The sequence below is a fragment of the Dermacentor variabilis genome, chromosome 10, assembly GCF_050947875.1.
Source record: "Dermacentor variabilis isolate Ectoservices chromosome 10, ASM5094787v1, whole genome shotgun sequence".
NCBI lineage: Eukaryota > Metazoa > Arthropoda > Arachnida > Ixodida > Ixodidae > Dermacentor > Dermacentor variabilis.
The window spans coordinates 86453322-86478785 of NC_134577.1; the positions used below are offsets into that span (position 1 = coordinate 86453322).

Here is a 25464-nt window from a genome sequence, read left to right on the forward strand (position 1 = left end):
CTCTCGTAGTCGGAGCTGACAAATTCTTGCACTTCTGTTTGTATCCAGTAAAAATAAATCACCACCTTCACTTTTTCTTTTTCAGTTTCGCAGGGCTATTCCTTCTTGACTGTGTGATTTACTGGAAAACTTCCAGCTAATGTCGGGGATGACGCATGTACTTCACAGTTTTTCGCAGGAAGTTCTTCAAGTTTCGTACAAAAGGTGCACCTAGATTTCCATAGCTGCTCGTTGTCAAAATTTACGCTCTTTCTTTTCGCCACAACGTACTTAGGATGATTGTCGTGGGCGATGCGCAAATATTTCTTGTCACTGCTGGTGCTGCCCGAAGTTCGCGAGTTGCGTGATTCTTCAGTCATGGTGCTGGCTCTTCCAAGGGCTAGACATCTAGGATGGTTAGCACTGCATGAACTCGGCCTCTAAGACTTGGGAAGCCAAAATGGTGGTTATTGTGGGGAAGTTTCAACAAATGGGCAGATAAACTGTCACAGTTTGTGAGAACTAGTGCTACAGGATGAAGATTCAAGATTAACGTCACTATGGGGCCCACAGATGTTACCATTTGACTTTCTGGTCTGTTCTAGGGCTAGGCTTAAACAGCGGACGTCACCGCAGAAGTTCGTCGTCATGCTTTGCACGCCACGAAGGGGTGGCCTTATCTAAAATTTGGTACGTTGAATGGGTACCAATAGCTCATCAATAGCTGCGCTTAGAGGTTGTGCCCTGCGTATGTTCATAGACATCTCAAACTGGCGGATCTTGCGCGACCATGCGGAAGGACCAAGTGGTAAACGAAATCTGATCCCGCTTCTCGAACTTCCAGGCGGTGACTGCAGCCTAGCCATACCACGGGCCAGTAGTCTGAATCGTAGTCCCAGGCACAGTGTCACTTTTTGTTTCGGCAACAAATGTGAAAATGCGATACTAATGCTCTGGCTGCCTCTATTTCTCATTCGTAATTGGAATTCCAATTATAATGATGGTGATAGTATTTGCACCTAACTCGGCCATCCTTGTCTTCCCGAATCTTCAAAAGTGTTCTCCGGATAAATACTCTCACCAACGCTTTCATGTAACTGCCTACTCGCCGGTGAACCAGCTAGCCGTAGTCTGTTGTTATTTAGGGCAGGAGCGGAAGTAACGAGCACTGTGTTTGCTGTTCAAGATGTTCTGGTGGCGCTCTAAGAAAGAGTATAGGCTCGGGCTGGTTGGTAAAGCATAGTTACACTGGAAGCATAGCGCGCAAAGCAGAATCCGCAAAGACTAGACAGGACAAGCGCAAACGAGGATGAAGCGCTTGTCCTGTCTAGTCTTTGTGGATCGTCCTTTGCGCGCTATGCTTCCAGTTTAACTGTGCTCTAAGGCCTCGGTGATATTTTGATTCATATTCAGCATCGCTCACGTGCATTTCTTTAGGGCCTCAGTCTTTGCGTTCGTGCCTGTCTACGAGGACTCGCGGTAAACGATTTACTTCCTAGGTTACTTCCAAGGCATAGGTATCTGGGGTGCTTACTCAGGAAGGGCAACTCGAAGGATGCGACGCTCATAGCGTAGCTGGTCCATTATTAGTTCTTCTGCGCTAATTTGACGACATTAGGGTTCAGTGGATGGAAAAGCGAGATTGGTATGGTATGGTATGGTATTCCTTATGCGATGGCGCACACCCACTGTGGGGGATTGGCCAAGATTTGGATGAAATTAGGCTATCTTTATAAAAAAACTGAAAATGGTAAAGCTAACTGGAGGAAATGAACAAAAATAAAATGTTTAAGAATTCAAGACAATCTCTTTGTAGCAATTATAAAATCCTCCACGGTTGAGCAAATATCCCTGTGGCACTGTCCAAGAGAGGAGGCTCCTAGAGAAAGGATATTTATAATTGATAAGCTTAAACCAAGCTGTGTAAATCTTGATTCTAGATTTTTTCTTAAAGAAGTGAAACGGCGGCAGAATGCCTGTAGTCACTTTGTTTTCTTCGACATGTTTGCCGAAGCGTTTTCTAGAAGCATCGTGCTCAATTCTGTTGTTTTTAACTGTTTTTACTTGTTCGGATCATTATTTAGCGAAAAATGTTATATAACCCCAGAGGATTCTCAGGCGCATATATATTATCTAGTGATAGAAGCAAGGAAAGCTCAATATGGCTTCCAGGAGCTCGGCCCGGAATTATCAAGCACCCAACGCATGCACCGTCCGAGAAAAGCGCATCTCACTCGGCACGTGTAATAAGCTTACCTAGATTTGTTAGCGTTATATGGCTATGTTGAAACAATAATGCAGACAACATAACGTTTAACGTAAATGTAGACTAATATTTTTCATCCCGACAGCATCATTCAAAAGAAAACTGCGCGTTTTCCATAGAATTCCTTGCATATATATTCACAAGCTTCGAGCATTTGTACTCTCATTTGGCGCAACATGCGAAAACCTTGCGAAAAATTGCTAAATTTCAATTTCCCCCTTGTTTAATACTTCTCAGTGCTTTTTTCGCACTAAATACAGCATGTAAGAAACTTCGTGTCAAAACAATAAATTCAGGTCCGCAGGGGATAGAATCCCTCTTTTACCAGAGTGCAATGAAGCCGTGCCAAGGTTGAAGACTGGGCTTGTTGAAATAGCATATTTATACCAACACGCCATAGCATATAGTGCGAAGGCGCCACTAGATGGCACAGCGTACGTAGGACGATGCGTGAAAGGAGGCCGTGCTGCGTTTACAGCTCACACATGACGCGTCTCTGCACTCCGTTCGAATCACATTAGCGTCAGCATTGACCTTGAGGTGGGTTCTGCGAGTACTTTTTACGATGACTGTTGGCGGTAACACGATAGGTATACGAGTATTGTAACGCACACTGCAATCCTAGACTCATGTTTATTTGCCGTTTTTAGCGGTCATTCTCGGACATTCATTGCTTCGGTAATATGTTACATATTCCGGGTACATCCATCCTACTTGGCAGTGGTACTTGCTTGCGAAGGACGCCCATGAACAGGATTGCATGATGCCGGATGGTGAAGTGACAAGTAAATAATCACGTAGATAGAACGACAAAGGCGGTATGCCGATAATGGCATGGCGTCAATTAGATTACCATTTTAAGTAGTGACGACGGTATAGATACTATCGCGTGATGACTACGGCGTAGGATCTATGCGATGATGACGAATATATGAACAGGATGGCTTCACGACGACAGTACGACGACAAACAGATGATCAAGGTGGAACGACGACGATTGCACGACGATAACGGCTTGACCACGACGACGGCATGAAAGAGGATGAACGATAACGACTCTCTGACGATGACGGAATGAGGACGAGGGCACAACAACAATGGCATAGTCGCGATTGAAAGAGGACACCATCATTACCATAGAATGATGAGGGAATGACACTGGTGGGTCAGTGAAAGTGGTATGACGACGACTGCATGAATAAAATGGATGGGCTTTACAGAAGTAATGATGACGGTAAAGCGGCCGCGTGACAAAAAATGGCATGACGACGACTGTGTGACAACGATGGAATGATAACAGTTGGATGTTGAACTTAAAATGACGACAACAGAACGACCTCAACGACATTACAATGGCGGCACGACAACGAATACATGACGACTGCTGTATGACGACGACAAAATGATGACGATGGAATAACAATGTTACGAGGGTAATGACAAACCGGCGAGCGTATGACGGCAACCGCATGGCGACACTTTAATACCGATAAGGTCACGACCCGGTTGGTGTGATGACGAAGGTATGGCCATGTATGTGTGATGACGACTGCATGAGAGCTGTATAAGGAAACGGGATGACGACATGCGTTTGGCGACAATGTTCAGTGGGACGACGACTCTATCACGAAGCGTGCATGACTAGGATGACGTGACGATGACGGCATGACGAATGTAGGACTAAGAAACTGGAATGACGCGCTTAAACGATCAAGATGAGGTAACCATGGTGGCAACGAATGCATGACGACTCTATAACAACTAACGCGAGACAACGATGACAAGACGAGTCGGTTGACCAAATTGGATTGACAAAAATTCGACAATCATGAGGGCATCAACCTACTTGCGGCCCAAGCTATTTGTCAACTTGCGCCAATGGGTCGGTATAGAAGGCATGACGGCGATGGCATTATGACACTCCCAGAACTAAGCCGGAATTAGACCAATGGAACGATTATGATGGCATCCCGACCATCGTGGTCGTTGATATACCTATTGGCTTAAGCTGGTAGACCATTTGGGTCACTTGGGATGGATGGATGGATGGATAGATGGATGGAGGGATGGAGGGACGGACGGACGGTTAAGCAGACAGCCAGGCTTAACACAGCTGAAGTAAACAACCAATTCTAATATTAGTAAAATGAAGATGATGGTACAACCACGGCTCTACACGCTGCGCTATAAAAAGGAATGCATGGTGACCAAAATGCCATCACGACGCCATGGCGTCGAAGACACGAGAGGGGTATCAGGATAATAGGATACCGACAAGCGCATGATGACGTTGTCGTGATGACAACTCGATCGCTGGGAGGAGCTTTCTTCTTGCAGTCGGCATAAAGGCATGCCTTCACCACTGTTCCCTTGAAGAGCGTCTCACACTGCCTTTATCCTCGTGGCATAGCTACGTATATGTCTAGTAGTGTGCAACTGTGAATTAAACGTTAGCGTTTTGACACAGTTTGAAAGCGGTGTGGGTCTTAAATATAAACTCTTTGTGATAGTAAAGTTGTAACATTTGCGGTAAATAAACATAAACCTTGCACATAATTGCCTTCTACAGAAACTTAAGGTAAAGGTGATTGTGCGCATTCCTATGGATTATACAAATATCCTTACACACCGCTCTACGGTTACTTCACTTCCATTGGATTCAGCTTTAGGACTACATAATGTTTTGTTGATCACACCAAGCTGGAGTGCAATTAGTTCCGGCGTAGAATTTCTATAAGCACTGCTATTTGTTCCTTAACTGCTTCAACTGCATAAATATTTTATTGTTCTAGATTCTATTCTGTTGCCATGACAATGACATGGATAATAGGTCTTCTCTTGGTACCCACCGAAACCGTAATTGTGATGGGAAAATCTATAAATAAATGAATTTCAAAATATTTTTTATATCAAGTGTTCACCCGAGCACCGGCGGTTGGTACAGGCACCTCCTTTGAAAGCTCTGAAAAATAATACTAGAGGCATAAACCAGCAAGCGTTGCTGTGCTTAACGTGGCACTTACGTGTGTGAATGAAAATGCCGCACTTTTCCTTCGATGTCCAGTACTCGAACTTGTAGGGTATTGCTTGCTCTTCTGTAAAGAGGCCGCGCATTGTACGCACGCATGAGCCCACAAAGCGAAGTTAAACGGTTTTTTTGTCATGCATTTGTAAGTGAATAGAGACGCCGGATTAAGATAATAATAAAACGATGCTTTACAATAGTGCGCACTCTATTGCTACAACATAACATAGGAAAAATTAAGGGCATGCTGGTAACCCGCACATCACATCTGGTGGCTCGCCACTGCCTCACTGGTTTAAATCCCGTAGTTTTCATTGTACGAGAGGCTAATCGGTGAAGAGATGGGGGCGAAATGCGAAAACACCCGTGTACTTAGATTTAGGTGCCCGTTAAAGAACCTCAGGTGGTCGAAATTTCCGGAGTCCTCCACTACGGCGTGCCTCATAATCAGAAAGTGGTTTTGGCACGTACAACCAACCCCATAATTTAATTTTTAATCAGTGAAGAATACGCAACCTACGAAATTGTCATCACTGCTATCAACGTCGAAAATAACATTGGCTCATAGGAAATGTAGTTGTTCACCTCTGAAAACGATGAAAGTTACCGCCCAGCTAAGTTCGTGATTTCTTTACTATGAATTCATAAAATGCAAGAGCGTTTTATCTAAGCTTAGTGGAGATGATTGCGTTCATTTGACATATCTAATCAGCGCACAGCAGTTCGTTCGGCAGAGACGCGGGTATTATGAAGTTCTATTGGCTTCAGAAAGAAAAAAGAGAAGTGTAGGAGTGTAGGCCTCATACACCTCTGCAGAAGCGCCTGGGTAGCGCCATGACTTCTGAAAACACGAGCGCTGTTCTCGCGCGTAGTTGCGTTCCCGCTGCGCAGAAGCGCCCAATTTACCTGTATGCGGTGGTTCCACGAGAACGCACTTTTAACTAAAAACAATCTCTGACTGCAACTTCATACGCTACGTTGCCGTGTAGTAAGACAAACACGTCATTTGTGTTACTGTGGTAATTTGCTACGCCCCCGACGCGCTTGTACGAGTATGAACTGTGTCGTACGTCGAAAAAAATGTAGTATCAAGAAATCTAGATCCTACCCACTGCAGGATTCGATATTATTCGAATCATTTTCCTGGCAGCTAGGGTACTCTGCACTTCTTGGGGATTTCCCAAAAGGAGTAATATGTCGAGCAACGTTTTTGCACATAACGAACAGCTACGGCGCGGACGGGAGCGTACGTGTGACGACAGTGCAAGGCAACGGTGACGACGATCGTGTTGGCTGCATGGTACGATCTATGCCATTAATTCACGGCCTGACTTCCGCTGAAGCAGGTTGAGGTATTTTTACATGTCCATTGTTTTTTTGTACACTGTCAAGCAAAATTACACCCGTTTGCCACACAACGGTAATCGCCATGTGTCTTGTCCGCATTTCCTTTGGTTAACGCGGCGAGCCCGGTACTTCCCAGTAACGAATGGCATCCGCGTTATCAGCATGACATAGCATTACCGACATGGAAGTAGCGGGCGCGCCGTTTTCACGAAAGGAAACGCAAGCAAGGCAGATGACGATTACTGCTGTGTGGCAGATATCCACCCGAGATGGTGTACTTTTGTGTAAGAGTGTACACATCTACTGGAAGAACGTCAGCATCAAGAACGCCGATTTTGAGTCATCAGCGGCGGTATGCATTCCCACGTAGGAATGCATAACTGCCACCTACACCACGTGTTGTCGTGCAGATTAAAACGACGATGAAATTTGCACTACGGCATTGAAACGTGAAAACACGTTCGAAATGGGCCCGACGGAAAGTGGTCAATGCTACAAGCTTTCTACGTAGTGTTCGCTCCTGTGAGGAGAGCAGTCGTGAATGTGGCGTGATCTTGTAGACAGGAGAATGGTACTCAAGCACAGCGTCTGAAAGGTCGAGCTGTCAGGAGAAAGGAGCCACGTAAAGCACGTGCCAAACGCCTCAGAGAGCTAGTGGTTACAGTATATGCGGGGAGCACGAGGTTTGATTCGGCTGTCAGCCACATTGCCTTGTATTACATCAGTCTAAAATGTGGCGAGACAGCAAATGCCCGCGTATCTACCTATTTCAGAGCCTTACAATGAGTCAGAAAATGGCTCTCTGAACAATGAGTGGCATGCCTGCGCATCCTAAAGTTGCTTATACATAAAATTTTGTACCCAAGGAAGAAAGTCGGAAATCTGTATTACAATTCCTATTTTGTATTGATTTCTAGTCTTTTAGTTTGTTCCAGCCTTACTAGAATTGTCCCCGTCTCTTTCATACTACATAATGCAGCAATGCTACAAAATAAATGCGTTTTTATGTGCATTGCAGCCGGTGGTAATAATCAGCTTTATATTACACGGCACTTGTTGATTGATTCATATTTTGGTCATAACATCTCAAAGCAACACTGAAGCTGCAGGACGTCTGTGTAGGCTCGATGGTAAATTTTTCTGGCGTGAAGCAGGGGCAAAGTTCAATCTAACTACGCTAGCTTTCGTCGTTCCGCCAACACCACATTGCACGCAATCAACGCCGCGACCTGTAGCTTTGAGACCGAAAGCCTTCGCTTTTTTTGGTGGCACCGGATATACAAAGCCACCGCGATCAGGCTACATAAAAGGCCTAAAGATGAACCGGTGTGTAATGTGTACCTTGCACATATAATAACGTAAAGTAGCATAAAATAACACCTCATGTCATCACATCCACTTACATTTCCCTGTTCAGCACTTAGTCCGTTGATTACTTTGAACAACGTCTTATCGGTGTGCAGTTAATAGATATAACAAATTAAGTTTAGGTAGTTTTCTCACTCGCGTGTCCAAATCAACCCCAAGTTCGTGATCGACCGGCCCCATTCTTTCTTACCTTCCTGTACTTTTAGTCTGATTTTCATTACAGGCACGTCGCTTCCATTGACAAGCTTGGCACGTTCCTCGTATTTCTTCCTGCGAGAAGACCAGTCACGCTTTACATAGTTCCTTAAGAATGAGGTATCTAAATTGGTGATGCCTGCTGACAACGAGAGTTTTCAATTTGGTATGCAGATATTGGAAACTCGAGTACTGAAAGCAAACAAAGGAATCTTCTTAGACGCTGTGATATCTCCCAGACCATGCGTTATATGTGCTTCATGAAAATGCACAACAGATAACCACCTGGTGGCCTGAAAGTGCTAGAAAGCAATCAGTAACAGCTATAGATACGTATGGATGATTAAAATGATTTATACATTTTCTCGTGCAAATCCCTGGCCATGGCTATGTTCACAGACAATCCTAATATTCGTGACTGCATATTATGGGGCATCGTATTTGGGGGCAAAACGAATGCTTTGACAAACAGCTATATCACACGCAAGTTACTAGTGGCACCAATGGCAAAGCTTTATTTGCACGAGAAATGTTCCGCCCGAAAACACGATTAAATTATTATTAGAAATGCACATTTTGACCGCACGTTTTTCAAGAATAATGCCTTCAAAACACGTTTAGACTGATTCATATATTTAAGACACGAAAAATTAACCAGCCGCATTCACCATAGCCTAAGAAGTCGCCGAAAACCGATGACGAAGATGGACGTATGCTAACAATGTCGCCGCAGCGGTGAATTTAGACTCCAAAAATATGTTCCTTGTAACTAACGTGGTGATGCTGATAATCGTATGCAGAAGTTTGCCCATAACTTAAGTGACGGTAAGTATACAAGAGGTATTTCGCACCCTGGATAAAGCCAAGGGAGGCATCTATCCTAGGCAAGAATAGGCGTTCTTCTTAATGATTGTGTTCAGGGGGAGGTAATGCACCGGTGCACCGGTGGCGTAGATGTAGAACACCCGCCTCGCCTGCAAGAGGTCCGTGGTTCGAATCCCGGTGCCGCGCAATTTTAAAACCGGATTTTCAAAAAATCCGCGTGTTGATAAAATTGCATAAAATAGGCCTGGAGTGTGGCCTGATCCCGGTTACCAGAACCGGTAACGCACTCCCTCACCAGAGTAGAATTGGCCACCCTGGTGGCTTTTGGCCAATTTGGCCACAACCTCCTATTGGAACACAACGATCAAACCCCGGCCCTCCGTCCCCAGCAGCTGCGAAGCAACTGACCACGGTGGCGGTCAGACCTGCGACGCAGCAGACGATGCTAAGAATCCCTGCCTCCGGACAGACCGGCATTGGAATACGAACCTGGCAACGTTTAACGCTAGAACGTTATCTAGTGAGGCCAGTCTAGCAGCGCTATTGGAGGAATTAGAGGGCAGTAAATGGAATTATAATAGGGCTCAGTGAAGTTAGGAGGCCAAAAGAAGTATACAGTGCTAAAAAGCGGGCATGTCCTGTGCTACTGGGGCTTAGAGGAGAGACGAGAACTAGGAGTCGGATTCCTGATTAATAAAAATATAGCTGGTAACATACAGGAATTCTATAGCATTAACGAAAGGGTGGCAGGCCTTATTGTGAAACTCAGTAAGAGGTACAAAATGAAGCTTGTACAGGTCTACGCCCCTACATCCAGTCATGATGACCAGGAAGTCGAAAGCTTCTATGAAGACGTGGAATCGGCTATGGGTAAAGTCAAAACAAAATACACTATACTGATGGGCGACTTCAATACCAAGGTAGGCAAGAAGCAGGCTGGAGACAAGGAAGTGGGGGAATATGGCATAGGCACTAGAAATAACAGGGGAGAGTTATTATTAGAGTTTGCAGAACAGAATAATACGCGGATAATGAATACCTTCTTCCGCAAGCGGGATAGACGAAAGTGGACGTGGAGGAGCCCGAACGGCGAAACTAGAAATGAAATAGACTGCATACTTTGCGCTAACCCTGGCATCATACAAGATGTGGACGTGCTCGGCAAGGTGCGCTGCAGTGACCATGGGATGGTAAGAACTCGAATTAGCCTAGAACTGAGGAGAGAACGGAAGAAACTGGTACATGAGAAACCAATAAATGAGTTAGTGGTAAGAGGGAGAATTAAGGAATTCCAGATCAAGCTACAGAACAGGTATTCAGCGTTAACTTAGGAAGAAGACGGTGTTGAAGCAATGAACGACAATTTTGTGGGCATCATTAAGGAGTGTGCAATAGAAGTCGGTGGTAACTCCGTCAGACACGATACCAGTAAGCTATCGCAGGAGACGAAAGATCTGATCAAGAAACGCCAATGTTTGAAAGCATCTAACCCTACAGCTAGAATAGTACCGGCAGAACTTTCGAAGGTAATCAACAAGCGTAAGACAGCTGACACAAGGAAGTTTAATATGGATAGAATTGAACATGCTCTCAGGAACGTAGAAAGTCTAAAAACAGTCAAGAAGAAACTAGGAATTGGCAAGAATCAGATGTATGCGTTAAGAGACAAAGCCGGCAATACCATTACTAATATGGATGAGATAGTTCAAGTGGCTGAGGAGTTCTAAAGAGATTCATACAGTACCAGTGGCACCACAACGATAATGGAAAAGAGAATAGCCTAGAGTAATTCGAAATCCCACAGGTAACGCATAAAGTAAAGAAAGCCTTGGAAGCTATGCAAAGGGGGAAGGCAGCTGGGGAGAATCAGGTAACAGCAGATTTGTTGAAGTATGGTGGGCAGATTGTTCTAGAGAAGCTGGCCACCCTGTATACGCAATGCCTCATGACTTCGAGCGTACCGGAATCTTGGAAAAACGCTAACATAACTATAATTCATAAGAAACGGGACGCCAAAGACTTAAAAAATTATAGACCGATCAGCTTACTGTCCGTTGCCTACAAACTATTTACTAAGGTAATTACAAATAGAATCAGGAACACTTTAGACTTCCGTCAACCAAAGGACCAGGCAGGATTCAGTAAAGGCTACTCAACAATAGACCATGATCACACTATCAATCAGGTGATAGAGAAATGTGCGGAATATAACAAACCCTTATATATAGCTTTCATTGATTACGAGAAAGCGTTTGATTCAGTCGAAACCTCAGCAGTTATGGAGGCATTGCCGAATCAGGGTGTGGACGAGCCGTATGTAAAAATGCTGAAAGATATCTACAGCGGCTCCACAGCCACCGTAGTCCTCCATAAAGAAAGCAACAAAATCCCAATAAAGAAAGGCGTCAGGCAGGGAGATACAATCTCTCCAATGCTATCCACAGCGTGTTTACAGGAAGTATTCAGAGACCTCGATTGGGAAGAATTGGGTATAAGAGTTAATGGAGAATACCTTAGTAACTTTCGAATCGCTTATGATATTGCCTTGCTTAGTAACTCAGGGTACCAACTGCAATGCGTGCTCACTGACCTAGAGAGGCAAATCCGAAGGGTGGGTCTAAAATTAATCTGCAGAAAACTAAAGTAATGTTTAACAGTCTCGGAAGAGAACAGCAGTTTACGATAGTAGTGAGGCACTGGAAGTGGTAATGGAATACATCTACTTAGGGCAGGTAGTGACTGCGGATCCGGATCATGGGACAGAAATCATCAGAAGAATTAGAATGGGCTGGGGTGCGTTTGGCAGGCATTCTCATATCATGAGCAGCAGATTGCCATTATCCCTCAAGAGAAAAGTTTTTAACAGCTGTGTCTTACCAGTACTCACGTACGGGGCAGAAACCTGGAGGCTTACGAAAAGGGTTCTAATTAAATTGAGGACGACGCAACGAGCTATGGAAAGAAGAATGATAGGGGTAACGTTAAGGGATAAGAATAGGGCAGATTGGGTGAGGGAACAAACGCGAGGGAATGATATCTTAGTTGAAATGAAGAAAAAGAAATGGGCATGGGCAGGACACCTAATGAGGAGGGAAGATAACCGATGGCCATTAAGAGTTACGGAATGGATTCCAAGGGAAGGGAAGCGTAGCAGAGGGCGGCAGAAAGTTAGGTGGGCGGACGAGATTAAGAAGTTTGCAGGGACAACATGGCCACAATTAGTACATGACCGGGGTAGTTGGAGAAGTATGCGAGAGGCCTTTGCCCTGCAGTGGGCGTAACCAGGCTGATGATAATGATGAACTCAGAATAGTTGCAGCTGTGAGCCCTTGAGTGGAGGTAGCGAAGTATAACCCGGAAAGACTTCGCTTGTGCTAATGGTAGCAGCGACTGTAGATGGAACAAAAGCGCGCATGAATGGTGTCAGCAACCGCTGATAGGAAGTGATTTCTTCTGCTACTGAAGGGGCAACTTCAACCGGCACTTGTTGATTAATTCATATATTGGTAATAACGTGTCAAAGCAACAATGAAGCTGCGGGACATCTGTGTAGGCTCCATGGTAAATTGTTATGACGTGAAGCATTGCAGACTTCAATCTAACTGCGCTAGCTTTCGGCGTTCCGGCAGGAGCACATTGCAGGCAGTCGACTGCGCAACCCGCATGTTGATTTCATGTCGCAGGTGGACAAGTCCTAGATAGTGTAAGCAGCTCGGGCACCATGTATGACATTAGTATCAGCAGGAAGTTCAAGCTTCAGAACATCACTCCAACCAATATGAAGTGTGGCGAAATCTGTCGGCAGAAAATCAAGGGCGAAAGTAAACTCATGACCCAGCTAATTTGATCGCCCGCAATGCTTACACAGGCCTACATGTATAATTCTGTCTAGCGACTCGTACTGTATTGTACTGTGTTGTGCAATCAGCGCAAGAACATTTGTAGGCTAATGCACTAAATCAGCGCTCTTTGATGAAGTCCTTACTTGGATGTCTACAAGCGCCGTAGTAGGAAGACGATGTGCTTAAGCATCGACTAAACCGTGTCGAGCAAGTAAACTAAGAAACATATTTTCGGACCACGTATATTATGTTGTGTCAAGTCAGGGAGTGGAGTTTCGTAGTTTCTTAGACAGTATCGCCCATGGTGGAACGCGGACGAAAATCTGCGCGCTACCTGCGATGTCTCTTTGTAGACGTCAAGCGGCATGTTGGGAGGACAGTGTCAAGGTTTCGCGGTTCACATTGGCTAAAAAAGTTTCAGCGGGATTTATCCAGAAAACAAATAATATCAGTGATCAAGCTGGATGGCATCGAGCAGCGGATACGACGGGGGCGCGCACTGTGATCGACGAGAGACCAACGGAAATTTTATTTGCATGTCCTCTTGGCCTTTCGCCTTTACAGAGTGGATCAAAAGTATCACGTACAATATGAGTATATTTATTCATTAATACCATCATAAACTAAAGAAGACATAATAATAAGAAGAAATATGTGCAACAAGCATTTGAAAGGAGGCTAGGCGCAGCATACCCGAATATAAACAAAAGTATAGAAATAAAAAAAAAGTTAGAGGAGATATTCCTCGTCGCATCCGACATGTGAAACACAGCGCATTAAGAATACGTTCATGTCAGATTCCGCACATCTCTGTAGCAGGGCTTTCACGTACCGATGCAGGTAAATTATCTTGTTCTTAAATGTATTCGCAAAAAGGAGCAGGCATTGGTTGTAAGATGTAATTGCGGTTGTTGAAAAAGGCCGTCCCAGTTTGCTTTAACGGTTTACCTCGTTGCGCGGTAAAGTTTGGTTTACTGTCTATGATAAAATAATTTTTATTACGTTGGAAAGTGTTTATTAGTCGCTTGTCTACATTCTCAAATCAGCAAACAGGCTTGAGGTAGCGGAGAGTGAGGACAGTGCTAGTCATGCTATAGACCGGCAGGGAGCGATACGCTTCGGCTTTGTCGAGAGAGGAGAGGAAGGCCAGTTGCAGGGGATATGACTTAAAGCTGGCAGTGAATGGTGCACGTAAAATCTTTTGGTATCATTACCTCACGTGGTGATGGCTGAATCGTCACACGACGTCGTCGCGGTGGCATTGGCCCAACTATCGAACAGGTGTTTCATACATCAACTTTTCACGCTAGGCTTGTTTTACCGAACTCTTTCTGTTAGGCTCTCAAATCATGGCACAGTTTTCGCTAAGTGACCCTACTATTTTTGTTGCGCGCTACGGGTGGCAATGCTCTGTCAGGTGGACAGGCCTGTCGTGGACTCGTAACAATGGGCGTGATTGAGGGTGGGGCTAGAACAAGTGCCGTCAAAGTGGAAGCTTTTCTGGAGCGGCATACTTTACCGTGTGTTGTACGTTTCACTAATCGCAGATGCAGACTAAGGAGTTGTGTTTGATATCCCATGTTTCTAAGCACGACCACAAAAGAATACTAATTCTATGTTTAACCAAAATAACAAAATTCAAAAACATGCTTGCTGTTTTTGTGGCTTGCTTTTCAAGGATGCAGCCCTGAACACCATGTGAGGGGCAACCTAAGGCGTGAATTCGACGGAAATCGCTCAGTTTGGCACTATCTCCGACGCACAAGAAATATTTCAGCGGAAATCGCTGAATAACGCGTGCGACAGTGATAGTTTCCTTTTTCCTTGTTCATTACCATAGTCGCTGCAATTTAAACACGTTTCGGTGTGCGTTGCCAGTTTCTCTATTGATAGGCACGTGAGTCAGGCTCCAGGACCGATGTTGTAGTGAATGGTAGCGCCCCATATGCAGGCCCAACAAGCAAATAAACCACGACTTATTTTACATTTATCTTCGTACAGGTACCTTCAGCTATACCTGCACGTACAGAACACTGACGTCAGCTATAGCGATGACAGTTAATGGAGGACATGAGGTGGGGTACGAAACAGAAACTCGATAGTGGTAATGCAGAATTTGACAGCCTCTTCTTTACGTACTTTTGCGCGTTTTCATAGCCACTTACCGCTGCGGTCGCTGCCGCATCCATTTATAAAAAAAGTAATCAGTCTCGTTAAGCCAGATTCGTTCCCAGTAAGTACAATCAGTGTTTGTAGAATAATTTCGCTGCTTGAGCCAGATTTTCTCGGTCGTGTTCAAAGCCTAGGAAAAAACGAGAAACATCGTTTCCATTTTCGATGAATCTAACTCGGCCTGTGTTAAGCACAAAAGCAGGGCCACAAAATTATGTCATGAAGTTCAACATATGTAGCTTGAAGAATCCCGGTAGTGCATTTTATCTCTAAGAAATATACTCCACGCATTAGTGCCGCAAATATGTTCTAATTATCATAGAGCCGAGCTACTTGTATTCCACTTCGACAAGTACAGAGCCTCTAGAAAGGGACCCACAGAGCACGGCCTTAGTTTCCGTTGTGATGTTTCAAGGCAGGATACCATGGATGAACCCACTTTGCCCTGTAATTGCAACAACAGTTCTGGCATTTGGGAACTACATAAATTCGTTATGATTCCGTCGGTACAATATTTAACAACACAACAGCTGGAAGCACTAGACTTCCATATTGTCACGACGCTCTGACGGCACCCACACATGCAGTCAGCCAGGCAGAGAATTAAGTTTTAAGGTTCTAAACACTTCATTGGGCGAAATATTGGCCCCTTGATTCAGATACAGCTCGCCAGTGGCAATACCAACAAAAGCCGTCGGAGGACACAGGTTCGAATGATAGCCACTTGCAACGGGCCGCTTTTATACTTGATTCATCGAATCTTCCTGCTGCGCTCACTGCGACAAGGTAAACTCTAGAACGCCACAAGATTAACAATTGTCTCGCTGACAAACTGATACGAGGTGGGTCCATCTACCTGGAAACAACTGCTGCTTTAAAACAATGACTTCCGGGTCTGACAACGCGAGTAATTTCTCGCATGTTACTGATAACATGATCAAAATTATGCTAGCCAGAGTGAATGAAACTTACCTGGGCATATGAATTAACTGCACTCCTCTAGCAGTCTATCATTCTAGAGGGAAAATACACAGAAGCTCTTTATTGGAAAGCAGAGATTTTTTCATGCATGCAAGTGGCTTAATTCATATTAGACTGTGTGGAAAAATAATTACAATGGAGAGTAAAAAAATGAAATTATTATCGAGCAAAAAGTTTGTTCTGTTTTTTATTTGAATAAAAAGAACAATTTCGAAACCGACGGAACTTTTTAAACATTGCGCTCCTTACAAAGGTTTTTAGGTAATTGTAAGTTGTTACACAAAGCATAAAGCATACCATTTTGCACAATGGAGGTTGTTTACGTACATCGTTTCAGGGAAAACATTTATGTTACGTTGCAGCAGATGATGCGCATGGCATGCCCCGTTGTATGCAGTAGCAAGCAGCTGTAAACTTACACCTTGGCTACATTAAGGATAAAGAAACTAAAAATTTATATTGTATTCTTCGGTACGCTAAGGTCTGCAGCAAATACTCGAAGCGCCACTTCGTACAAACGACAAGTCAGCGTAAGGTAACTCCTAATTATTAAGGGCTGCAGTCACACATTGGCCTTAACTGTTCAAAATTCACCTTAAAAATCTTTCTAAAGCGTAAGCATCTGCCCTAGAATTGAAGAGGTGCGATAATTGTATGGCGCCTGACAGTTGCTACGGTAATTTGCGAATCCACTACTTCTGTGGTCTGGGCAGCTTTGCAGCCGGCAACGCTTTCTTGGGCCGACAATGGTGTTCACTTTCATTGTGCAGCTGTGGGCCCTAATTATGCAAGCAAGTTTCATTCCACGCCTTTTATTTCGTCTCTTTTTTTGTCTCAAGGCAGGAAATTGTCTACCCCTTAATTATAAATTCATAGACAGTGCATAGTTTCCAAGATTCATGCACTTTTTAGTTCTTTCTATATATCTTCTGCATTACTTCAACTGCACTGGAGAACGTTTTAGTAATGTTTGTTTTCTTGCATTGCCGTAGTACTTCCTAAAAAAATACTTTCATATTTGCGTTCACAGGCCACTCGACTCATCCAATGTCGAGGAATTTAACATAAAATATTTTATAGCGCCAGCTATACATCTGTAAAAGTACGAACAAATATACCGATGAATCCTTATGTTTGCCCAAAACATCAAAATTAGTTGATGCAATTCTGGTCAGCCGACAAGAATGCGAGAAAAAAAATGTTGCAAAGGGGTAAAATTGTTTTCTTCACGAAAGGTTGGCGCTCTTTCTTTTTAGCTCTTGAGGAACGTCGATAAACAAGGAACAAGGAACGTCGATAAACAAGGCAAGTAGTTCAGTCATAAAAGGGCAACGTCATGCATGCCCTATCAACTAACTTTTTCTTACGCAGATTAGTCACTGCTCACAAGGTCACCGTTTATGTGGCGTATGTACAAATGGTAAAGTGCTCTAAGAAAGAAAAACCGTTCGAGCCAGAATGTGTTCTGTTTCCACACTACATATCTAAAGTTAAAGATCTGTGGGTGTATACTGCGTCAACAGGTCGCAATCGAAAGTATACGTTGCAACATCTCTATGACAGGGCTGCCAAAAGTCTTGAAACTGTATAAATCGTGCAAGTTAGTGACCTCTAAGCATGGGTCATAAAAGGCGCACAATATTGGTGAATGTCCATGATTGTCAGTCTGTAACTGTTAAATAAAACATAGGCATAGGCAACTGCCGTGAACGTCTCATGAGATGTTGGTGGACAGGAAAACGAATAATTTACATTAATAGAATAGAGCTTACTCTTCGCGATTTAAGTAGGAAATAAAATTTTAGACGTGGACAGAACTTTGCAAAAATTGGTAGGTGATATGAACTGGAAGTGAAATCTTGGTACTTTAGATCGATGCAATGCGGTTATTGTACAGTCGAGTGCAATTGTTTGACCAGAGTTGTCGCTAAATTCGTTTTTTCTTCGCCGCATAGGCATAAAGGTTCGAGTCCAGTGCAATGCCCCCATCGGCTTGTTTGACCAGCGCCGAGCTTTTGCACAATTTCACGCTGCACGGCTGTGCTAGAAGAAATTGCTTTTTTTGCATATATCGTGGTCTTTAGACTATTGCACTCGGCTGTACGTAAGTCGGATGTGTTCAGGTGCACTATGCGGATTGTTCGAAATCACAGCCTCTATATTTTGTAGGCATTTGCGCTTTATTCTAGGCGGTATTGCAGACTAAATGTAGCCCACGCTAACAAGCAGCACTGCCTTTGTATCAGCCATTGGAGCAAAAGATCTGGGGTGTCCGTCATCGCATGGCTGCCTACATGAGATTTTCCGTACGCGAGCCAGTTTGCCAACAAGTGCCACAATTTCTGTGGCCTCCTTGCGAGATACAAAACGCCATTCTTGGTCAGAGCGCTCGGCTATCACTTTAGCTAGAAAAATGACATCGAATAATTGCGTCGTACGTGGGTGCCAGCACGCCATAAATAGAAATACCGCATATCCTACCTCTTGCACTATGCCCGCCTACACTGGGAATTTTTTACACCCAGTAGGGCGTAAAAAGAGTGTATTCTGGTTTCTAAATTCCTGACAGCGCCTTTTTCACACCTCTTGCCATTCGATCTCATAACGGAAGCACCCTTTTAGGCTTATATTTCTCCCAACACAATAATCGCCATCTGCCTTGCTTGCGTTTCCTTCCTTAAATACACCGGGCTTACAACTTTCCTGTCGAGAATGCTGTGTCACGCTGATAACGCGCGTGCCATTCGTGACCTGGAAGTACCGAGTTCGCAGCGTTGAAGAAAGGAAATGCAAGCAAGATATATGGCGTTGATTGTGCGGGACAAGATAAGCCCCAAAGCCCCATACTCAATAATCGTCATCTTTCTTGCATGCATTCCCTTTCTCCAACGCTGCGAGACCGGTACTTCAAGGTCACGAATGGCATGCGGGTTATCAGGGTCACAGACCAATCTCGAGAGAAGACTAGCGAGCACAGAGAAAACGAAAGATATAGTCAAATTATTAACAAAAATCCACAAATGAATTTTGAAATAATTACTTTAAGGCTGTATCAAAAGTTACGATTTGTAGTTTACAAGGAGTATCCATCTCGAATGATTTTGCAGAATGACGCTAGTTTGGAGATATGCGCCATGAAACTCGCCCTAAATATGCAATGGTCCTCTTACTTTATTAACCAAATGTTCTTTTATGTACTCAACGAAAAAAAGTAGCTAGAACGCCCGCCTATTTCGTTACACTCACGGGAAATAATAGCTCTAAACTGTTGCTTATCCTCGAAGTTTAAAATGAATACGTGTTACAAGCTCACCGGCTACAATACGTAAATTACAATATGTGCTGTACATTGACAAGTTTCTTATTCAATGTCTGTTATTTATTTGAATACATAGTTCGATTTCACGTGCTAGTAATGTCCACATCTTCGAATAATCAAGCTTGAATAATCAAACTTGAAAGTTCACAGCGGTACAAATTAAATTTGGGTCTGGGTCGTCTTGAAAGTTAGGGTAGGGCCAACTGAAATTTGTTGTTGGGTGAATATAAATTTAGGCATTGCCAGCTTAAATTACGTCTGGAGAAAATTGAAATTAGACGGTGTGCTCACAAAATTTGAGAGGGGCTTAATTGAAACTTGGTGTGTGCCAACTGAAATTTGGGGGGGTGGGCTGACTGAAATTTTGGAGTGGGCCAACTTTAAATTTGGATTGGGTCAAGTTACGTTAGGAGGTGGGACAAATGGAAATTTGCGAGTGGGCGAACTGTAATTTGGGGGTGTGCTTACGCATTCACTTTTTAAATTCTTATGCCCTTTGAGGTTAATCTGGTCCCACAAGAATAAGCGTCTCTGACTTGCGCGCATCACCTTCTTTAACGCTTAGGGCCTGGTATTTCCGCGTCTAGAGCGGAATGCGCGTTATCAGCGTGACATAGCATTATCGACAGGACAGTAGCGAGTGCTCATTTTCCAAGAAAGACAACGCAAGCAAGGCAGATGAGGAGGAATGTTGAGAGACAAATATAAACACGTAAATGTGCAACTGGTTTAAGAGTATACTTAAACTCCAGGTGAGTTTCCAAATAATTTTTCTCTTAATATTGCCTAAAAATTATTTTGCTCCCGATACTTGCCTGTTCTTAATGAAGTTCTGCAGAATGATGACGTTTTATATTCCGATCGTTTCATGTAACAGTCACACAGTTAATTAGTTCGTTTCAAAGGAAAAAGAGGCCTTTTATTGGGAGAAAGCAAACCCGTACCAAAACGGTCTTTGGATAAACTTGTTTTACCGCCTGTCGGCCGCTGCAGAAACCAATCATTCAGGTAGAGTTGTCGCGTGTTCCATAGAAGTGGGAACATGCAGCAACCCTTCTGGAACGGCTGCTTTCGCAGCTGCCGATACGTGGGGAAATAAGGTATTGCTAACACTGGCTTGGCAGCAACTTTTCCTGCAATTGTCTTGCTTAAATATTAGGCAAGCAACTGTTCAAATTTTTATAATGAACAATCCGGAACATCAGATTCAATTTTGCTGAAAAAATTTTGATAAGCGGATAGAAGTGGTAACTGCAAAATTATTTTTTCTAAGGTACAAAGGCATGTTCCTTCCTGTATAAACAGGCCACAATCGTTAAATGGTACACGCCACTCAAGAGTAGCATGAGAACATGTCAGTTTGTTTCCGCCAACAGCTCAGTGTAAAGCGAGTTTCATAGCAGAACAGCAAGCATTGCATCACCCATGACGCTCACGGTGGCCGACCACCGTATGCTCCCCCCCTCCTCCACCACTGTGCTCCGCTATATCCTCAATGTTGTTACGTTGGCTGCATTTCTGTCCCTGATAGACGGATAACGGTGTCCTTTTAAATCAGCGGTTGGAAGCAGTGCTCCCACTTGCTACTGTCATATATGTGATTTTAGATGGCACAACAGAACTGCACGTTCAAGGCTGGATTCACCAATACGTGGTTTGCGAGTGTTTCGGCTTCGTGTACTCATATTGAATGCGTACTCAGAAATCAGTGCTGGCAACCACTGAGAGCACGAAGTCTCATTTCAATCAAATCCAATCCTGTTTATGTGAAAAATGTGAAAAAAAGTGGTCACAACGCATTGGAATGTTCGTGGAACGAATGTCCATCGTTCGTTTGGTTCAGCGAGCATACGGCTTTGTTGAGCATTGTATGCTGCCTCTTTCGCCGGACTGCAGCCTCAGTAAGCGCCGTAATGTCGTCGGTGCGTCGTTTAGTACACGTGCTTGTCATAAAGCTTAAATGGTCACACAATATGCAGGTCGGTACGCTGGACGTACTGAAGTCGGAAATTTCTACATACCCCGTGGGTCGGCAACAAGCGGAACTTATCGGCCTGCGAATACAAGGCAAGTCTTGTGTTTCTGCTTAGCGTATTCGTCTCAGGTCGCAAGAAAACGTGATTTATCAAAGTGGACTTCGTCTCTGGTTGTCCGCTTAGGTTGCGCTGAATCAAGCCAGCCTCAAGAAGAAGCCTTAGCTTCGGGGGCTCCTCTCTAGATACGTGGGAAAGCAGAAATTGTTTCACTCGCAATCACTGCATCAAGTTTGATTAGGTTTGTTAAGTTTAAAAGGAAATGGCAAAATCTAGCGACTGTTAGTAGCGAATTTCGGTTAATGCCATCAATTTTTTTTCGTAACAAATCTTGAAAAGCGTAATTTTTCAGATAACGAAACTATCAAGTTTACAAATACAAATGAGCAATGAAACATGACATCAAAATTCTACAAATTGCATCTAATATTATACCTAAAGCACACAAAATGTATCTGTTATACATGGCTCTCAAATGTACCATTAATTTTTGAGTTGGACTTTTGCCAATCCTTTGTAAACAGTGTAACGAATTCACGTAATATTTATCCGCTTTGGATGATCGACTATAATAGAACTATAATGACTGTTTTAGGTGCAGAGCTACAGAGCTTTAAATTTTATGCTTCGATTTTTTCTCTAGCTAAATAATATTTGAAAATTTGTTCAAAAAAAGCTATGCTTAAAACGAAATTTCGCTTCCAACATTAACCATAATTTAACCTTTTCCCCTCAAATACAACCAATTTGATTAACATCGGCCCGGCTAAATCTCATAAAACCGTTTGCGCGTTTCACGCCTATTCGAATGGCGGCATCAAAGTTGGGCCAGAGCTAAAGCTCGACGCGTTTTCTGTTTATCATTAGGGTTTTCTGAGATCAACCGCGGCATCTACAGCGCATCTACGCGAAGCACATGGCACTCAGCGCTTTTGGGCCGCGGGTTAGAGTTGGGTGATTGCTTGGGCACTATGTTACGCCTCAATTCTTAAGAAAAGCTCAATTTCCATGCGAAAGCGTTAGGTGACTCGCGAAGCAGAAAAGCCGAGGCTTTCCGCAGCGACAGGCAGGAAGAATCATTATCAAAGTCTTGTATACATTTATGACAAGGTTAGCGTTAGAACAAATTTTAGTAAGCTTACTTAAAGTCAAGTAAAGCGAAATAAGGTGATAGGAAGGGAATGAAGGTAGATTAAATTGGATGAAGGTGCATTGCCGCTTAAAGTTGAATAAAGTGGATTAATGTAGAATAAAGTTGACTAAGGTGGTTTAATGGGGATTAAGATGGAAGAATGCAGAATAAGGCACACTAAGGTGGATATGGGTAGATTAAACTGGATTAACTGCAATAACGCAGATTATCCCATTCAACAAAAGCCGCTTATCGCGGATAAATCACGGGAGTTTTGACGCATGTAAGATTTACGAAGACAGGTGCAGCAACTGCCAAAGCACTGTGCCGAAACGTGCCTGCTTAGATCCCCCATTTATAATCGAAACAAGCGCATCGTGCACATTATTTTTGTTTTTGAACGTAACGTGACTAGCGCTAAGGGCGACGTGTTGCAGAAAATTCGGTGTCGGAGGCCGGATTTGTTCGTGAGCGCAAGCTTCCGTATATGAAGTTGAAGTAGAAGTTGAGGTTTATTTTCCTTCAAAGATGAAAGAGGGAACTGCGACAAAAGTCGGTAAAGCCTGACGAGGTCACAGTTCCCGAAAACAGCCGATACAGCAGGGAGAAACACAGAAATAAATATTAACATAGTATGATAGTGAAAAATACGCTGCATCAAGACAACATTGCATCAAATATATTGCATCATAGTATGATAGTGAACAAACTACATTTCATGAAACGACAGTATTACCGTAAAAAATATTACTTTTAATACAAAGACAGTGCACCACAAATCAAAGGCAGTGCATAAACATGGCATGAGGTCGATGAAGAAAACACACACATAAACAACTTGATACGAAAACAAGAGATGGTTCTCTAAGTAAAAAACTGAAATGATATTGAGTAAGTGCTAATTAGTAACTTTTTTTTTGTCTTTTTCAAATTTGTTCTTAGGGAGAATCAAACCTGACGCTTAAAGATGGGGGATTGAGAACAACTGTAATCTGGCAATCGAGCTTTTGTTTGCCGTAATTTGTCCTCGTTTTAGGGACCAAGTTTATGTGTTGCCGAAGGGGATATTTAGAAGAAAGGCGGTTTAGAGCAATGGAATACAAACGATTACGATGGATTTACTGTGACAGGCGATATGTGTAAACATGGGTTGCTTTAAGTAAATTATGCTTATGATAGAGTGGTAATGTTGGTAGGTTTTCGGGCCTACCATGGTAACCCTCAATAGCCCGCAATGCCTTCTTTTGCAAAAGCAATAACTTCTGTAAACTACTTATTTTTGTAGTGCCCCGGACCAGTGCACAAAAGGACAATTTGGAAAAAAATAGTGCATAATATATGAACACCTTTAGGGAAACGGGCAAGAGATCGCTGATCCGGTAGAGACAACCTACAGTTCTACTAAGGTCCGTAAGAAGTTTTGAAATATGTGTGTTCCACGATAAGTGTTCATTAAACCAGACACCAAGAAATTTCTGAGTTGTTACCTGTTTTAGCTTTGTGTTGGCGTATATTAGGTTAAGTGTGTAATGAACAGAGGCATTAATAGGTCTGAAAATTATGTACCTCGTTTTCGACAAGTTTGAACTAAACTTATTCGCCTGCATCTAAGCGTATAATTTTACCCAATAAGCCTTCACGATAGTTTCTAATTCCGGCAGAGTACGTGATGTGAAAAATAATATTGTAGCGACAGCATACATAACCAAATCTGGAGAATCAGGTATGTTACAGATGTCGTTTATATACAACAAAAACAAAAGTGGACCTAATATAGACCCCTGTGGAACCCCTTGGGTAATGGGCAAACGGTCGGACACAAAATTATTCCATTTAACGTATTGTTTTCTGTTATTTAAGTACCTTTTCAGCAGGTTTAGAGATATTCCGCGTATCCCGCGACTGTTCAGTTTACTCAAAAGAATTTCATGCTGTACGCAGTCAAAAGCTTTCCGGAGGTCTAAGAACAGACCGAGAGTGTACGCTCTGGATTCAGTGTTGTCAATGATCTTTTCTTTAACGGCGAGTAATGCTTGCTCAGAAGATTTATTTTTCAAAAAAACCATACTGAGAAGGGTTAATAATGTTATGTACGCTAAGAAACTTTTCTAATCTGCTATTAATGGCTCCTTCAAATACCTTCGATAACACGGATAACACGGAGATGGGACGATAGTTTGTGATTTCATTTCTATTTCCTCCTTTATATATAGGACAAACACGAGCAATCTTCAATTCATCTGGGAACTGTACCACTTGTGAACATCAAATTTATAATATACGCTAGAACCTCGCATAATAATGCAGACACATACTTCAATGGGATCGCTTTGATGTCGCTTTTATGCCAGTGCACCCTATACAATCCCGTCGGCGTGGCCGCCGAGGTCGCATAAGATGAATGTATCCAAGCTGTAGCTTGTGGCCTTTCGGGTAAGAGATGTGACCAGTTCCGCCTTTATTTTTCCCCTTACTCGTTTTAAGTGCTGTTTGTGGTCCTGGAAACGTCTTCTATACCTAGCCGCGTTCGCGGTCGCCTACGTACATGGCATTCTGAACTACGAGGTTAGAACTAATTACAAATAATCGAGTATTGTGTTCCCATCCCGATAAGTGAAACCCGCCTATCGCGGATAATTCAAGAAAAATTTTCCGCATTTAAGATTTTCTAATAATGCTGCAACAACTTTCAAAACCTGGTGTCTAAACATATGTGCTCAGATGTCCCTTTTGAAATCGAAGCGGGTGCATCGTGCACGTTATTCTCATTTTTCAACGCGAGTAGCACTAAGCGCTGCTTCCCGCAGAAAATCTGGTGTGAGGGTCTCCGGGCTGAAATTCCCCGTCATTGGGTAGCCTCGCCGCGTGCAGGATTATGTGACTTAGCTTGGACGCTGGGATGCCAAGGTCAGAAGTTGAAATCCTGGAGGTTGCTTGTTTCGTTTTTTTTTCTAATGTCAAGGCAGTAATCCAGAATTCA

At 43.3% G+C, this 25464-nt stretch overlaps 1 protein-coding gene and 1 long non-coding RNA gene across 3 annotated transcripts in view; one reads left to right on the forward strand and one right to left on the reverse strand.

Annotated features, from left to right (window-relative positions):
- Positions 1-25464, reverse strand: part of LOC142559634 (uncharacterized) — a 45671-nt gene that overhangs the window by 11238 nt on the left and 8969 nt on the right. The window contains exons 1-3 of one of the 2 annotated variants that reach the window (XM_075671205.1): positions 15013-15145; positions 8176-8255; positions 5269-5340 (exon numbers count right to left, since the gene is read on the reverse strand). In XM_075671205.1, coding sequence (XP_075527320.1) covers positions 5269-5340; positions 8176-8255; positions 15013-15032 — 172 coding nt within the window. In that variant the 5' untranslated portion in view covers positions 15033-15145. Of the gene's footprint in view, positions 1-5268; positions 5341-8175; positions 8256-15012; positions 15146-25464 lie in introns of those variants that run through there. The other variant, XM_075671206.1, reaches the window with a different exon arrangement.
- The window catches only part of LOC142559635 (uncharacterized), a 59959-nt gene that overhangs the window by 10428 nt on the left and 24067 nt on the right, over positions 1-25464 (forward strand). The window lies entirely within an intron of this gene.